Source organism: Engraulis encrasicolus, chromosome 12, assembly GCF_034702125.1.
Source record: "Engraulis encrasicolus isolate BLACKSEA-1 chromosome 12, IST_EnEncr_1.0, whole genome shotgun sequence".
Taxonomy (NCBI): domain Eukaryota; kingdom Metazoa; phylum Chordata; class Actinopteri; order Clupeiformes; family Engraulidae; genus Engraulis; species Engraulis encrasicolus.
The window spans coordinates 46,843,278-46,860,777 of NC_085868.1; the positions used below are offsets into that span (position 1 = coordinate 46,843,278).

A 17,500-nucleotide genomic window follows, 5' to 3' on the forward strand; every position below is an offset into this window, starting at 1 on the left:
GGTAGATCCCAGAGGCTCTTCTATCGTCCGCACCACAGGGGAGGGAGGCTGGTGCTACCTGTTCAATGGACAGGGTTGCCAGATGAGACTGGTGATATTTATTTATATTACCACCATGTCCAAAAAGCAAACGCGTTTCGGCTATCAAGCCTTCATCAGTGCGGGTACCACGCACTGATGAAGGCTTGATAGCCGAAACGCGTTTGCTTTTTGGACATGGTGGTAATATAAATAAATAATGAGACGCAGTTTTGTGAGTGCGGATTTTTCTTCCTTAAGTTGATACTTTTTATCTCGCACCCAAAGACTTTCGTTTTTCCAAGAAGTTGAGCGCGTCCTTTGCCAAAACTGGTGATATTTTTCCCATTTTTACCCACAGACAGCTTTCCTAATCAGTCCAATATGGGGGGAAAACGCCCAACCTGGCAACACTGTCCATGGAGCTTCATCCCAATAGACCCCTTCACTGTTGGTTCACAGACGTGACATAATCAGGCTGTGTGCATTGTTGGAGCAGAATCAACCATGTACTGCACATTTGTAAAGAAACTAATCAGGTTTTCTTTTTTTCCCAAATAAGAAAATGGATGGTCACGATAGCAGATATAATTTGGGGGCCACAGACACAGGCATTCTTGATGGTGTCTTCAGTCCAGTTGGTACATTTCATTTCTTGTAACCACAAACATCTCATATGCCTCTGGAACAGCCTATTCCCTCTTGGAGTAGCGCAACAAGTGTACTTTTTAGGATCTGTATTTTTTTTTTCAACCGTACACGCTTCAGGACGGCAGGTCTTCTCTCTTTAGGGTCTGCACTGTCAGCTTGTGAGTGTGTGTGTGTGTTTCTGTATCTTCTGGGACAGTCTCTCCAACCATCTCAGACATCCACAGTTACAAATACAGTACGTCCTAAAACCCAAAAGCTACATGTGTGTGTGAAGTTGACATTATAAAGGAAAAAAAACCTAACCCTACTTTGCATCTGCACTTGTTGTTCTGTATATTTCCTGTGCACTTTGTATCTGCTAGTGATGTTGGCTATGATTATATGCTTGATTGTAAGTCGCTTTGGTTATAAAGTGTCTGCCAAATGAAATGTAATGTAAGCCTAGTAAACTAGTCCCACCCGCCAGCGGCCAAAATTATTTTTGTCTGCTAGTGGGTCTAGCCTCGGACAATGCCCAAATGCCCTGAATCTGGCAAACCAATCACAACGCAGGAGACTTGTTTTGATTTGTTTTGAATCTTTGGATGCAAAGCGGACAGGGTTTTGAGGGAGTGACAACAATGCTAGGCACAGAGACAGTTTGAAAAAAAAAAACTGGTTATTTCCATCAACAATCTTCCAATGTGTCATTCATCGGGGCCAGACTAAATTACACAGTTAATCTCACACTTAGTCAGGTTTATCAGGCTAATGAAATGTAATAAAGATGACTCACATTTGGAGACTCTCTGGACGGTCCTCTTGCCGTCTCCGTTGCCCGACCCCCAGCATCCGTCCTCGTCGTCACAGTCGCCGCTGTACCGCCCCTCTCTGTCCCCGCTGCCCGTCTCAATCTCGTCCAGGGAGCCAAACTTGGGGATTGACTTCCCTTGAAGGAGCTGCACAGAAAATGGATACAAGAGACTTTGATTTTTAAGACCCATTTATTTTGAATCTTGACACTAGATAAAAGGGTGCATTACACTCCATAGAAACTGACACCTTGCACGCAGAGTAAGAAGGGAGGAACCCTCTCCTTCACAACATCTTCACCACTTGAAAATGAGTCTACCATCATCGTGAACTGCCCAGAGTCACTTAACAACATACCATTTATCCGAAGTATTGAGAGAAATGTGAGGTGAAAATGGCCATATTTAAGGAAGAAATGTGTTTTGATCATTAAAGACTACATACAAAGTGCAAAGTGCTAAAGGGTAACATCATGCTATCCTTAATCCATGGAGTTAAACTGAAAACACTGGACAATAAGATGGCAAAAGGTTTCAGCACTGCAAATGCAATTACACTTGAAAACCATGTATGTAATAGAAGCGTTAAGTGACCCCCCACTCCCCCCCACACACACACACAAAATCCATGCATATTATTATTTCCAATTTCCAACAAAAAAAACACAATCACGTAAAGCTGCTTTGAGCTGATTACAGAAATAATAGCGACATCCCTTAACCACCGCTGACTTCTGTGCTGCTCTCTGCTACCGCGTTAATAGCTGCAAACTTCGTGAACTTCAGTCATATGCCACTATCCCGATAATGGCTCTGCTTTAATTGCCTCATTGAGATGCAAGGCCACCTCGCAGACATTGAAAGCTGTTTGTATTTATCAGACAGGTAGGGGCTTTTTAGGCCCCGCTGTAATTGTCTGCGGTAATTAGTTACTGTAGTGGTTCAATATTAGTGGATTAAGTGGCACCGCTAATGGATTCCTCTGGCCGTGATGGACGGCTGACTGAGGAGGGAAAAAAAGAAAGAAAAGAAGAAAAAAAAACAGCAAAGTGCAGAACTAAGCAGGCGTTTTGAGGTCGTTTAAAAGTCTGCACAGTGGTGCTCGGATATCACTGCAGAGGCACTTCATGTGTTATGCCATATTTTTAACGGAACTCATTTTTTAAGGAAAGGGAGGGAGAGTGGGTAGGAAATAGGAAGAAAGCATGAGGGCAATACAGGAAAGAAAGAAAGAAAGAAAGAAAGAAAGAAAGAAAGAAAGAAAGAAAGAAAAAACCAAAGACCGAAATGAAAGAGGAAAATAATTAACTAAAATTAAAACTAGAAAAGAAAGTATAGCGCCAAACAAAAGAAAGACAATAGAAAAGATATATTGAAATGTTCAGGGCAGCGTGAGCAGCATGACAGACCATGCATATTAACCTGCCTCCCCCACAGCGCGCCACGCGCTATAATGAAGCCATTCATTCCTTCGTTAAAATAACGCTGTTTAATTTCCTGGATGGTAATTAAATGGTCCTTTCCTGCCAACTATGGCGGAGCCTCATCAGCGCTACTGCACAGTGAGACACAAACTACCCGTACCCATGTTTTTACATCATTTCAGAAATGCCTATTCCCAATTACAAAACAGTGAGACACAAACTTCGCCATGTTTTCACATCATTTCAGAAATGGCTATTCCCAATTACAAAACAGTGAGACACAAACTTCGCCATGTTTTCACGTCATTTCAGAAATGGCCAGGTATTCCCAATTACAAAACAGCTTCACTTGGCTACTGAGACCAGAACACAAACATTCATGTATTCCTAACTTTTAGGTGAGTTTTGTGCCACACTAGCCAGATGGTGCCCTCCCAGTGGTGCAACGCCTTCAGCGTTGCTTCTAGTCAGGCCAAGAGCAATACAAATCTCATTTCTGAGCTCCCGAAAAAATGGGAACTCCTCCCACTTTGTCAGGAAGTATCCAACCATTAGCAAACCCCACTAAAGTGAGAATTAAGCAGATACACAGAGAAGGGGTGAAATATACATTGTTTAACTCTTTCGCCTTTAATGACAAGTTTTGAGGACCCCCCTTCCGTATACTTAATGAAGAGTTTAAACAGTCCATTCAATATCCTACTGATTTGACGACCCTATGCACGGCATCCAGATTTTTCTCCAGAAGTTATCCTAAGTGGTGCCCATTGGCATTAATACCAATAAATGTAGATTGCTGCCAATTAAAAAATATATATAATATGACCTTGTTTCAGGCATATTAGTAGAGTGTCTTCACTTGTTACCATATGAGCAGTTTTACTTGTCTTATTCAATTATACTTCAAGGGTAGCCTCAGAATGTTCTACAAGGATGGTTCTATACGGCGTTCCATGGGGGAAAAACTTAAAGGACAGAAGCAAAGAGAAGCCTTGAGAAACATCAGTTGATCGATCCCGAGAGAGGACACGAGAAGCAGCTAAATGTAATGTCATGTAATGGCTTCATTCGAATCAGTATGCAGAACACGTACAGCAACACAGTTTTGGTCATGATGTAAACACACGCAATCCAAACAGCAGCATACGGTCGGTCCATCTAAATATGTGTCAAGTTATACTCCAAGTGGAGGCACATTTGGTAGGTTTCTCGTTGTAAGTGCTATGGAAAATATTGTGCAATAAAGGCCAGAACTGAGCAACTAGCAGATTACTCAAAACTCGGATATTTCTGCTGTCTACTCTCCTTAATGGTGTGAAAAGTTTGCAGCCTTTTCCACATTCCAGACCCGTGGCCAGAGTACAACATTGGCCAATTCTCAAAACGCTTTATCGCCTCCACACTTGTCTCTTGGGAGAGCAAGAGGGAAGATTTTAGACACAAAAATCAATCAAAGTGTCCTTTGCCATTTACATCATCCCATGAAGACAGTGAAAGAAAAAAACATGTTTTTTTGACCATCAACCCTTTCACACATCAACTTCTTGCTCAAATGTTTTTATAATAGATGCACAGAGACATGCATCACATGCACAGATACAGTACACACACACACACACACACACACACACACACACACACACACACACACACACACACACACACACACAAACAAACTCACACACGTGCACGCACACACGCGCGCAGGCACACACACACACACACACACACACACACACACACACGCCCACACGTGCACGCACAAACGCGCGCAGGCACGCACGCGCACACACACACACACACACACACACACACACACACACACACACACGCACACACACACACACACACACACACTAGGGTATCAATTGACACCCTTGGATGACCTTGCCAATCCCAGCGATGGCGTTATACCAACAAGATCAAACAGCAAAAATGATCAAAGTGTGACCTAAATAGATGCAGAATGGCAGAAAAACACCACGGAAAGCCTAATGTATACAAGTATAGAAATATTCTACTGATTTGCTCTGTCAACCTTGAGCATAGGAGAATTCTAGAAAAATAAAATTGATCATAATTCACTTATACTCATTCTGCCTGAAATACGGTCAATTCTTGCAAGAGAAAGAAACTCGTTTGGGTGTCAGTCTTCTATCTTTCCTTTTCAGTTCTATCGGCCTTGTTCACACACAAAGCCCGCTAGCAGGAGTTATGACTAAGTAAAAAAAATAATAAAAAAAATGCTTTACTTCAATCTCACAAAGCAAATGCCTGCGGAAAATAGGCAGGAAAAAATGTAGGTCTGAATGCAGTACAGACGACTTCTTTTTTTATGATGACTGTATTATTCTCTTTCATGGTGATATAATGACTGTTTGCCATAATTGATCCATTGGATGGTTGATTGATCTTACCAAAGAACAGAGGAAAAAGGAATGGGAAAAAAACTATATATATGAAAAAATTCACGCAAGACTGCTGCATTGCGTGCAAGAACTGATTGTTTTGGGTCACTCCATCAAAGCAGATATGCCCCACAGAGCCAGTGCTTTTTGTCTACCTGTAACGGCCTGCTCTCCAGGATGAAAGAGAAAATGCTGGACATTCATGCCAGTTGGAAGTTCTGAGAGGCAAGACCTAGTTCAAAGCTACTACAACCAGAGCGGCTGAAAGTCAGGGACACAGCCAACTGAACGAAGCTGGAAAAAACATGGAGACATCACAGGCTGTCTGTCTGTGTAGCCTAACATTAAGACATTGAGTGCCACACTTTGTTTGGATTTTGTATCGCTTGATTGCCAGCCAATGGCAGCAATTTTCAACATTTTTTGAACAGCCACAGAATATTTCATGTTAGACATTATAGCTTAGCATCTCAGTTTTCCGTAGGTGAAAAACGTATCTGCCTCCGTTCCCAAGTTAGCCCACGCTAAGAGAGGGTTTGTTTAGCTAAAAATAACCACTTTTTTTCTTTCTCCTTGAAACTGAGATATAGTGTTTTTTGTTACATATGCGTTGACTTTCTGAGAACAAATTGAGGATTTAAATGTATTTTCATACACCAAGAAGAAGTTAAGTTGCTTCAAAGGAAACTAATTGAATGAAAAAAAAAACCCTGGATCTGCTACTAATTTCCACAGCCATATTTTCCGATGGGGTAGCTGGCTACCTGCTAATATCTTCTGTTGTGGATATTTGTCAATCTTAGTGGAAAAAGAGGGACAACCTGATGCTGACTACTGCTGCTATCACATCTGTTGTGACATTTTTTCTTCATTTTTCCCATATTTACTTCCACATTTGAAAACTGATGGCAGCAAACTTCCCAATTCCTTCTGTGTATCCCAAAACATTGGCAAGATGGCTTTGCTTTGTTTCCCTCCCCCACGAGACTTGATGTGATCAGGAAGCGCATGATATCCAAATCCTGACTTAGCTGGAGGTTTCATGATCTATGTTATCACGCAGAAGGTGCATTATCACGCAGAAGATACGTTAAAAATCAAGCAGAAGGTGTATTACTGCCTAGATTCAGAAATTAGAAGGTGATTGTAAAAGCTGTAAAATAATAGACAAGCATCCTCTATATCTTGGCATGCATGCATCTTATTTGGTCCTTGCAAAGCAGTAACACACCCCAGTTTGTTGAACATGAGAAAACCTTGTCCCTCTTTTCCCCTCTCTGTCCAGATGAAGCTAATGCCAAACACTGATCTTGTCAGCCAAGACAAACGAGCAAAGCAACCGTGGCCAGGCCATCTTGTTCTGGGGAGCGAGGGGTTAGATAACCATCCTTAAACTGATGACCGCCACACGGTTCCTCAATCCCAAATGTTTTTCCTGGCAAAAGTCTGGCCGCTTTTTTTTCCGGGGTGTTGAAAAAGTTAACTCTCCCTTACACCCCAAACACTTTACAAACACAAATTCAATCTATCTCTCTCCCTCTCTCTCTCTCTCACACACACACACACAAACACACACACACAAACCTAGTCAGATTGATACATACTGCACATATAGACGTATAGAGATACAGAGAGAAAAAGGGAGAGAGGGGGAGAGAGAAAGAGAGAGAGAGAGAGAGAGAGAGAGAGAGAGAGAGAGAGAGAGAGAGAGAGAGAGAGAGAGAGAGAGAGAGAGAGGGAGGGGAGGGGGTGATTTTGTCTGCAGTCCGCCCGCTCTCCCTGACGACCACATTCCTGAAGTTCTCAGAGAGACGGAGGAAGGAAAAGATTCTGCGCTCTTCATATTTCATTCAGCTAATGTTTTTGCCAGCAAATCTATTTATTTGTCAGACACTTTGATTTATAATTGGGTCTAATGGATGAACATGAGCGCATCCACTTATCACTTCTTATGCCAGCAGCAGAAATACAAAGATGAATTTATGTGCAGCATTCATTCAGTCCCATGGTGGTGGTTTTTGCAGAAAGATGCACAGCTGCAGAAACAAAAAGAGGGGAAAAAAAGCTAGCGACTCCAGCATGGTTTCACATTCATTCCCACAAGTTTTTCCTCTCCTCCGTACATCAACAGCTTTTCAAATCTGTGCGTTTGACAAGAGTAATTGCTTTGGGGTTCTCGTTTGTTGAAACAGTGTACGCTTATGAAAACACAACATGTTCACTGCGCTCGAGTGCCTGACTCATTCTCACACCAGAGCAGCTCCGGAAATGTATGAGGATAGATGCGAGATTCCGAAGAAGCTTTAGTTGTGAACATTGAAGACTGTATCATGGCAGACCAAAATGCATGAGGTCAGATTAGTCTCTGAAGAAGGCATCATTGGAGAAATTGTTTGAGGATCGTATAACTATAACAAAGACTGAGATTCTACCTTTTGTCTCTCGTTTCACTCACCTGACAGTGTCTTCCATTTTCAATAGCAGGGATATGCCATGAAAAAAAACACAATGAAAATTTAAACTGAGACTTATTATGAACTGACAAAACTAATTAGTCTCATGTCAATAATGTGGGTCGCACTCCAAGACGGAACGAAAAGCATGCATGGGAGAAGACATTTTTCCAAAGGTAACTGTGATATCCACTTCTCTCTCCGTCCGTCCGAAGGTAAACACTGGCGTAACTTGACCTTACAAATGTCAATCAGCGGCCTAATCTTTCCTTACACTTGAGGGAGAAAACAAATGGGATTTTATTTGACTCCAGTTGATTGCTATTGAGCAGCCCGAGCCGTGATTTATCGCTCTGTGTGACAGCGCTATTAGCCTCCGTCCTGTAAATGAAATAAGGCTTTGTCAAACCTACGATTATTATTCCGCTGGCAGGTACATGAAGTGATTCCGTGCGTCGAGATTTATCCACAGACGACGCACAGCGTCTTAAAGAAATACCATGCACTGATCTATGCAGTGTCACTCTTTTTAATCATCATCCTATTTATAAATAGCACCTTTGCCTATGAAAAGATGGACCACATTCTGCTATATAGAACTGTATATGAAAGCATTCTCTATGACCAACTGCCTTTGAACTGCATTTGCAGTTTTGTGATGCATAAAATGTATTCCAGGGCTTTACAATATGAAACTGAGGCAAGACAAACAGAGTGTTCTTCTGCAGTTACAATCTCAATTGTGCCATATGACAGTTCTGTGGCGGAGCAAATAATCTCGTCAAAATATGATTGCTTCAGAAAGAGCAAAAAAAAAGGAAAGTGCTTGAAGGACTTAGATGATTGTAGCGCATTAATCAGTTCAGCTCTGGCAGTACTCGGTGGAAAATTTCATCAGCCTTTACAGAGAGAGAGATAAATGCTTCACTGAATGCCTTTTGTTTTGGTGCCACAAAACGCTCCACTGCTACTTATGCGATTCACAAGGGAACGCATCCTTTGCATTGGACTTACGCATGCACGCAAGCTTTCAGGCTCTTGAGAAAGCAAGTTGAACAGCATGTATAGGTAAAACTTTCTCTACAGGCAGGTTTCACTGAAAGAGGCAAATACTGTTATGGTCTGAATCGCAGCTAAGGGTTAAGAGCAGGGGTCCCCAAACTTTTTTTTTCTCTGGGGCCACATTATCATTCCTGACTGTGATCAGGGGGTGGGATCAATCATGTGAACTGTATACTAGGGCCAGGCCACAGCCTGTTACCCATAATTTCTAGCACAAAATAGTTCATCATTACAAGTGATTTGCAAAAGAAGTGAGTACTTCAAATATTTTTCAATTGGAAATACCACAGGTATTCTTTTTAATTTCTAATAACCATGTAAAAATAGCATGGTGAGTGACTATGAGTGATACAATAGAAATGGTAGGCCTGTTGATATTACAATGAGATGAGAAACTATCAAGACAAGACACTTATAATAGAAATGGTAGGCCTGTTGATATTACAATGAGATGAGAAACTATCAAGACAAGAAACTTATGGTGATTCACACTAGGTTAGTGAACATTACAAACTGTAGGAAGGCCTGTTGATGAACAAAATAAAATATTTAAAATATATATTTCATCATTGTTTTTTTTTTTTGCTTCTTTGGGCCAGTTCAAATGGTGAGGTGCAGAGAGGTGGAGGGCCGGTCAAAGGGGCGTGGCGGGCTGAACCCGGCTGCCGGGCCTTAGTTTGGGGACCCCTGGAGAGCATGCATCCAACCAATAGGGGTCAGAACAAAAGAGAGGAGTTAAGGGTGGTTTATGCCTCGAGATCAGCGTCACTGCATCATGATGCAGTGAGCCGCGCAGTTAACGTAGTGAAGCCCCCCCCATCACGCAGGTACTCTGGGGCACCTCCCCAAAATTGTGTCTCGACGCAGGGAGCGACGGCGTGAAAGGGCGAAAATAGGTCTCTGATTGGTCCTCTCGACCAGCCTGCTCTGTCCTCGAGTCGAGAACAAGCGCTACTTCCTTGTTCTAACCTTCGTCGGTCTACGGACTGTGAGCTCTTCATTAAATAAGTTGCCCGTGCTTTGTTGTTTGATTTATTTACACGAACCAACGACAACACATGCGCTTGCAAGTTACGACGCTGAAGTTATTTGGACAGTTGAACAGTGGTTCCGAGGTCGAGGAAACATTCCGCTTCGTCCTCGACAAATGAGCCACTTCTTTGTTCCAAACTACTACTGTGGCTGCCAGTGCGATCAAACATGCACGTGATATAAAGATTTAATGTTTCATTTTCATTCTCGTCGAGTCTGTGATGCTAAAAAACAACCGACACGTCTAGTTTACTCTTTGTATTGAAGGCAGTTTCAGCGTGGAATGACATCGCGCAGACCGTGCTTCAAAACAGGGCATAAACAAGAATTAACTGCATCATGGCTGCGTCAAGCTCACTCTGTGGCACAAGTAGGAAGCATAACTGAGCCTTTAGCCATACTGCTTTACAAAGGCACAGTACAGTAACAACATTTCATTTGATCAAAATTGACTGAAAAGCATCTTAATTTCACCTCCTTTATCTTGTGACAAAGTGTTATGGTCCAAATGTGTCCCCTTGTAGAGATATTACTATTACAGTTTGTACAATATCCAACCTAATACCAAGGCTTTGAAGACGCTTGTCCCAGGTAAAAAAAATTGTGTAGTTACTGTGCTTTGCCTTTGTAGCATAGTTCTAGCTATGGCTATGTAATTGAGTACATAATTGCTTCCTGTCTTCCTGCACTTGCCTGGATAGTCACAACAACTCTGTTCTTGGTTGCATGCACATTTGTCCATGCCACTATGTCATTCAGTCTGTCGGTAGGTTGGAAAAGCACTGCCCCTTTGTCCGCGACCCCCCTTCAGTACCTCCGTGACCCCCCTGGGACCCCCGACCCCCAGTTTGGGAACCACTACCAGAGATTCTTTAAGTATAGAGATATGCCAACATAATAGGTTTCTATGGGCACCTAACATGACCAGGTTCCGGTCTGCCTAAAGGGGCGTGTCATAATGCTCCTAGCATTGAATAGAACAGTCCTCAGGTCTGCCTAGGTCTGCCTAAAGGGGGATTTCCCCCCCAATAATAGAACCAGGAAACAATGGGCCAATGGAACCTCTCTCTCTCTACTCTCTCTGACACTACTGTAGGTCTTTTTTTCCTCCTGTGCTGAATGCTAGCCCATGTTAAGCACAAAGGAAACTGTGGGTCAATTATCGCTGGTGTACAAGCATTGTGAGTCTGAAAGACTACTTTCCTTCGATTTTCAAGAATCCAATGGGGTCCCTTGAAAAGAGAAAGCCTTCCATTTACAAGAGCTAAAAATTGAAGATGAAGGCTCCGGCCCAAGATAGCAGATGGTTATCTTCCGTTCCTTCCCCCTTTTCTTTTGTTTAAACGGATATGTCTGAGTCCTGAAAAAAAGAAAGAGGTGTCCTTTAAAGGCCAAAGTTGTGTATAGGTGATGGCTATCTTTAAAAGGAGAAGAGTTTCTTTGTGCCGAAACGAAATGAAGTCATCTAAATGCATTCCTGTTCTGACGCAGCAGACTTTTAAAAGTGGCAAAGGGGAAGGGGGGAAGGGGGGGAGTGGTGGCCCTGCTGCCCGTTTACAGAAATGTCGAGCGTGTCAGAATGATCAATAACCCCATTAAGAGGAGCCCAAGGAACTACAAAAGGACCGTGAGATGCCAGGCTTCGTGCATGTATGGAGATGGTGAGCGTGATATAGCGAGGGTATTTCACATCCCTGACTGAACCCAATTACCCGTTGCCCCGGCCATGTTTAACTGATCCTACACGGCGCTGTTGTATATTGAGCTCGGCTACGCAAGTGACCGCAAACATATACATTAGTGTGCACATGGAGATGTTGTATGAATTATACCGCTGCAGGGGTGTATGGAGCACCTCTCTCGTCTCCCCTATGGATTTATCCCATGGTTTTTGACACTCAATTATTAATTTCCTAATCCATGGGAAAAAGGTGGTGCCTTGACATATCCTTGACTCATGGCCTGAAAAAGCATGCTGTAAAAAAATAAATAAATAAATCTACTTCAGTTCCACTGCTATTCATTAATATCACACACAACATAATGTGGCCTTCTAGAAATGCTGCTTACCAATTAATAATAGTTAAGACAGTGTAGTTGAGAAAATAGTGTAGTGGAAAGCCTTTTTGAAAGTACACTCTGATCAAAACTTTTTTACTCTGTCTGATATGTTACGTAAATGTCTATTCAGTCAGTGACTATGAACTTACCAAATCAATAAAGTCGATTCTTCACTGAACTAGCTGCAAACTTGGATTACATATCCAATCTCTCTCTCTCTCTCTCTCTCTCTCTCTCTCTCTCTCTCTCTCTCTCTCTCTCTCGTAAGAATTTGTGTGAGAAGGCAACAACACGGTCCTGTATCTCCTGGGATATCTGCCTGTTATTTTTATTCCGGTAATTATCCAAACCAAAGTGGCAAGAGTATTTTCTGCTGCTTATCTCCCAGCATCCTCTGGGGTCAGGAGCAGCCAATCCGCAAGCGGGAGGGATTAGATTGATTTGTGCAGACAGGAAGTAACAGCTACTCATGGGGAGGCTGGATGACGAGTCACGACCTCAGATATTCACAAGTTATTTCAGCAGTTGAAGTTGGGAGAAGGAGCGAGAAAGCATGCATGCGCGCGCGAAAGAGAGAGAGAGAGAGACAGACAGACAGACAGAGAGAGAGAGAGAGAGAGAGACAGACAGACAGACAGAGAGAGAGAGAGAGAGCGAGCGAGCGAGAGAGAGAGCGAGAACAGACAGAGATCTGTGGGTAGAAAAAGTGTTGCAATGTAGGAAGGAAGGAGGGCATGTAGCCAGAAAAAAGCAAGAAAAAAAGCAAGAGTGATCGTGGTGGTGCTGTGCTGCCAGAGATATTCTATAGAGATATGCCAACATAATAGGTTTCTATGGGCACCTACGCGACCAGGTTCCGGTCTGCCTAAAGGGGCGTGTCATAATACTCCTACAATGAATAGAACAGTCCTTAGGTCTGCCTAGGTCTGCCTAAAGGGGGATTTCCCCCCTCCCCATTGCAATAATAGAACCAGGAAACAATGGGCCGATGGAACCTCTCTCTCTCTACTCTCTCTGGTGCTGCTGTTGCTGAGCAGAGTGCAAAGCTCTCCTCAGCTCAGGATAATGATTGTGGTGTTGAGTAGAGCGGCTACAGGGAAAATCGTGCAAATTATGATACAAGCGTGAAATTCGGCAGGTATGTGCTCAAGACCCATTCGATCAAATCTACCCGATTGGCCACTTGAAATGGCGGCCATTTTCCAAGATGGCCGCCAAAAAAGACCCCAGAAATTGATTTATTGCATAGAATTGACCTAGAAAATTATGATACAAGCATGAAATTCAACATGTATGTGCTAAAGACCAATGCGATCAAATCCACCTGATTGGCCACTTGAAATAGCGGCCATTTTCCATGATGGCCGCCAAAAAAGACCCCAGACATTGATTAATTGCATACAATTGACCTAGAAAATTATGATACAAGCATGAAATTCAACATGTATGTGCTTAAGACCAATACGAACAAATCTACCTGATAGGCCACTTGAAATAGCGGCCATTTTCCAAGATGGCCGTAAAAAAAAGACCCCAGAAATTGATTTATTGCGTAGAATTGACCTAGAAAACTATGATACAAGCATGCAATTCAATATGTATGTGCTTACGACCAATACGATCAAATCCCCCTCATTTGCAACTTGAAAATGTAATATGGCAGCCATTTTTAAAGATGACCATCAAAGAGGACACTAGAACTTCATTAATTGCAATTAATCTACTAGATGTGGCCCAAATAAACAATCACTATGTTTGAATTTCCAATGAATTCATCATAGAAGGAAACATAATCAAGCAGAAAGGCACATAACTATAGGTTACCAAGGGTAACCCCGGTTCTCTGAGGGATATGAACGAGACATCTCACTATGGGTAACGCCCTTTGCGTGGCCATTTGCCAAAACTTGCTTTCAATCATGCCGTCAGACCAATGAGCTGCGCAGATGGGGATCCCGCCCCCTCAGGGACAAAGCCCAGGTGTGCCGGGCTCTGATCTTCAATCTGAGACAACTAACCTTTGAGCTTGTGGGTGAGTGTGGCAATCTGGTGAGATGTCTCGTTCATCTCCCTCAGAAAACCAGGGTTGCCCTCGGTGACCTATAGTTCTCTTTCGGTAGAATCACTCGACATCTTACTATGGGTACTGTAAAACTCCTGATTGCGTTGCCAGTTACCTAGAATGCGCAAGCAAAAGCCTGGCCGCAGCACAGACCCTTCCTGCCGATGCCCAGAGCTGTTGAAGGCGGAGAGGCAGCGTCCATCAACAGCGATAAGCGACACGGCTCGCCCAACAGCCGCCCCAAGGCCCAGGGGCCAGGGGCCAGGGGCCAGGGGCTAGGGGCAAGAGCTGCACCCGAAGGGTGCACTTGGAAGAGCAGGAGAGGCAAGCCCCTAATACCTCCAGACAGACACCAACCATGGGGAAAGTTGATACCAGTACCAACCTAGGGGTTAGGCAGGCACTTGACACCATCATTAGAGCAGGCACACCGCCCAGACTCGGCCTACCGGTGTCAATAAAGTGTTTAGAGGGCAGATCCCGGCAACGCTAGCGGGGGAACAAGAAAGAGGCGCAGTCTTCTTTCCGAACCCGGAGGGGGAAGAGGGGTTAAGCACGGGGCGCACAAAGACAGCGTCCAGACATCCAATACCACGGAAAGCACACAGTGGAGGGAACCCAGGGCACGGAAACCACCCGTCTGAGTGTAACCGATGTGCAAGTGGAGCCCACAGGGGCATAGCGAGGCCCCCAATATCAAGAGGTATTCCCCAATGGAAAACCAGGCCTTGGCACAAGGGGGAATATCCAGCATGTTCAATACATAACACCTGCAGGTGCAACTGAGAGGCACCATGCCCAAGACCGCCAAGCAAGCTTCAGCTGCCATGCGATCTTGCTGGCAGAAAAGACCCAGTCATTCTCCAGCAGGGCCGCAGGTCCAAGTTGCGGACGGAGAACCGAGTAGCAACCACCACCACAGCGAGCCGGCCAAGAAAGCCCCGATAGACACCTGTTTGAGGGCACACGCTCTGGTTCCCAGGGGGACATCAAAGACACACTTCCCCTCGATCAGGCAGCCTGGCGAGGATTCAGGTGGCCTTGCCACGATCAGTCTTGTGTTCCACAGAACTTGTGCCCGAATGTCAACCACCATTAGCGGAGGTCGGGTGCGCAAAGGGGACAGCACAGTGGCTGGAGAGGGCAGCCAGGGGAGGATGTTCATACCTTCGAATGTCCCAGGCTGACAAGCCAGAGCAGTTATGTGATTAGCTAAATTAAACATGTTTAATGTCAAGTCCAGAGCGAATAACGCAAATTCATGACAAAGCTTGTTTCTGGTGTTCACGCACCTTCTGTTTAACAGCAATATCGAGAGAACCATGAATTGCTGTTATTAGCATATTATTACCACACTGTCATCGTATTATTTAGCATGTCATAACCTTGGGGTCCATTGACATTCAGTTAAGAACTGGCTTATGTGTAATTGCTGAACATTTTAATATCTGTATCACTTCATCATCTATGGAAACATATTTGAGGAGAGTGAACAATTATTGCAATTTGCTCATTTCTAGGGTCTTTTTGGACATATCGTCATCACATTTTAAGTAGTAAATCAAGTATATTTGATTGTAGGCCTATTGGTCTTAATCACATAAATGCCGAATTTCATGTGTCCATCATAAATTGCTTGGATAATTCTGTGCAATAAATCATTGTCTAGGGTCTTTTTTGGCAGTCATCTTAGAAAATGGCCGCCATTTCAAGTGACCAATTGGGTAAATTTGATTGCACTGGTCTGAAGGGCATTAATGTTGAATTTCATGCTTTTATCATAATTTGCTAGGTCAATTCTATGCAATAAATCTATTTCTGGGGTCATTTTGGCGGCCATCTTGGAAAATGGCCACCATTTCAAGTGGCTAATCAGGTAGATTTGATCGTATTGGTCTTAAGCACATAAATGTTGAATTTCATGCTTGTATCATAATTTTCTAGGTCAATTCTATGCAATAAATCAATGTTTGGGGCCTTTTTTGGCAGCCATCTTGGAAAATGGCCACCATTTTAAGTGGCAAATCAGGTAAATTTGATCGTATTGGTCTTAAGCACATACATATTGAATTGCATGCTTGTATCATAGTTTTCTAGGTCAATTCTATGCAATAAATCAATTTCTGGGGTCTTTTTTGGCGGCCATCTTGGAAAATGGCCACCATTTCAAGTGGCCAATCAGGTAGATTTGATCGTATTGGTCTTAAACACATACATGTTGAATTTCATGCTTGTATCATCATTTTCAAGGTCAATTCTATGCAATAAATCAATTTCTGGAGCCTTTTTTGGCGGCCATCTTGGAAAATGGCCACCATTTCAAGTGGCCAATCAGGCAGATTTGATTGTATTGGTCTTAAGCACATACCTGCCAAGTTTCATGCTTGTATCATAATTTGCACGATTCAAGCCAAATTGGCCTTGTAGCCGCTCTACTAGTTGAGCAACTACATTTTTAAGGAGTCTGCTTTGGCCTTTTAAGACAGCGAGAACAACAGCTGCATCACTGACGGCAAAGACTTTGCTTTTCATTTGTTTGCTTGTTTCATTATTTTTCAACTAATACATTTAAATGACTTAGTCAAGAACTTAAGGAGGGCAAGCTTTAAGAAAAAAAAAAACTTTATTGCAAGTTTGTTCAAGTCATCATATTCTTCTGTTCACTTACAGTTCCAGCTTGCAAACATTTTTCTTTTTCATTCTTTTTCATTTTTCTTTTGTAAGCTGTGGGATTTTCCTTTTACTTTTATTTCCCCCCCGAGTTACCCACCTTTTTGTTACCCCTTTATATGCACAAGAGGGCAAGCTTGGTACAGAAGTTTAGTTCTTTTTAGTTCCCTTACAACTTCATAAGTGCTATTCTTGCTAATGTAATAAATGTTTATTAGCATATCTTCAGGCATTAACCAGTGCTTTCCCCCTTTCTCCTCCATGGCTGAGGTACCCTGAGCATGGTACCGTCCTGCCCCACCGCTCCCTTGGGGCAACATTGGGGGCTGCCCCCTTGTACGGGTGAGGCATAAATGTAATTGAATTGTGTGCACTCTGCAGTGAGTACTTGTGTGCTGTGGAGTGCTGTGTCATGATGACAATGGCAGTTGGAGTTTCCCAGGTGGGCTTTCACTTCATTTCTTTAGGAGGACTACAGGTGAAGTCTTGCCTTTCACTGTGCTGTCTACAACTGTAATTATTTATTGAAGAAGCGGGCAAGAGGGATATATTATCAGTTGGTTAATGGTCCTACAGGCCCAAATGATAGACAAAATACACTAACATGACATTTACGTAAAACACTAAAATGGCTCTTTCGAAGGTTGTGTTCCCTCTTGTTTAAGAAAGATACCAGTGTTCAAATCACGCACTCACTCGGATTTAAATAACGTAAATAAGTTCTTCCTTTTTATGCAGTCACTCCAGATAAATAGATTTCATGTTGAAGTGGTGTGCGGCTCAAGGACTGGCTGGCTGGCTGGCTGGCATTTTCTGCTTGGCTAGATACCGTGCAGAAGAAAGACCATTGTAATGGCACGTAGGCCAT

At 43.2% G+C, this 17,500-nt stretch overlaps 1 protein-coding gene across 1 annotated transcript in view; it reads right to left on the reverse strand.

Annotated features, from left to right (window-relative positions):
- Nucleotides 1-17,500, reverse strand: part of gpc5a (glypican 5a) — a 270,035-nt gene that overhangs the window by 71,260 nt on the left and 181,275 nt on the right. The window contains exon 10 of the mRNA XM_063212295.1: nt 1,445-1,607. Coding sequence (XP_063068365.1) covers nt 1,445-1,607 — 163 coding nt within the window. The remainder of the gene's footprint in view (nt 1-1,444; nt 1,608-17,500) is intronic.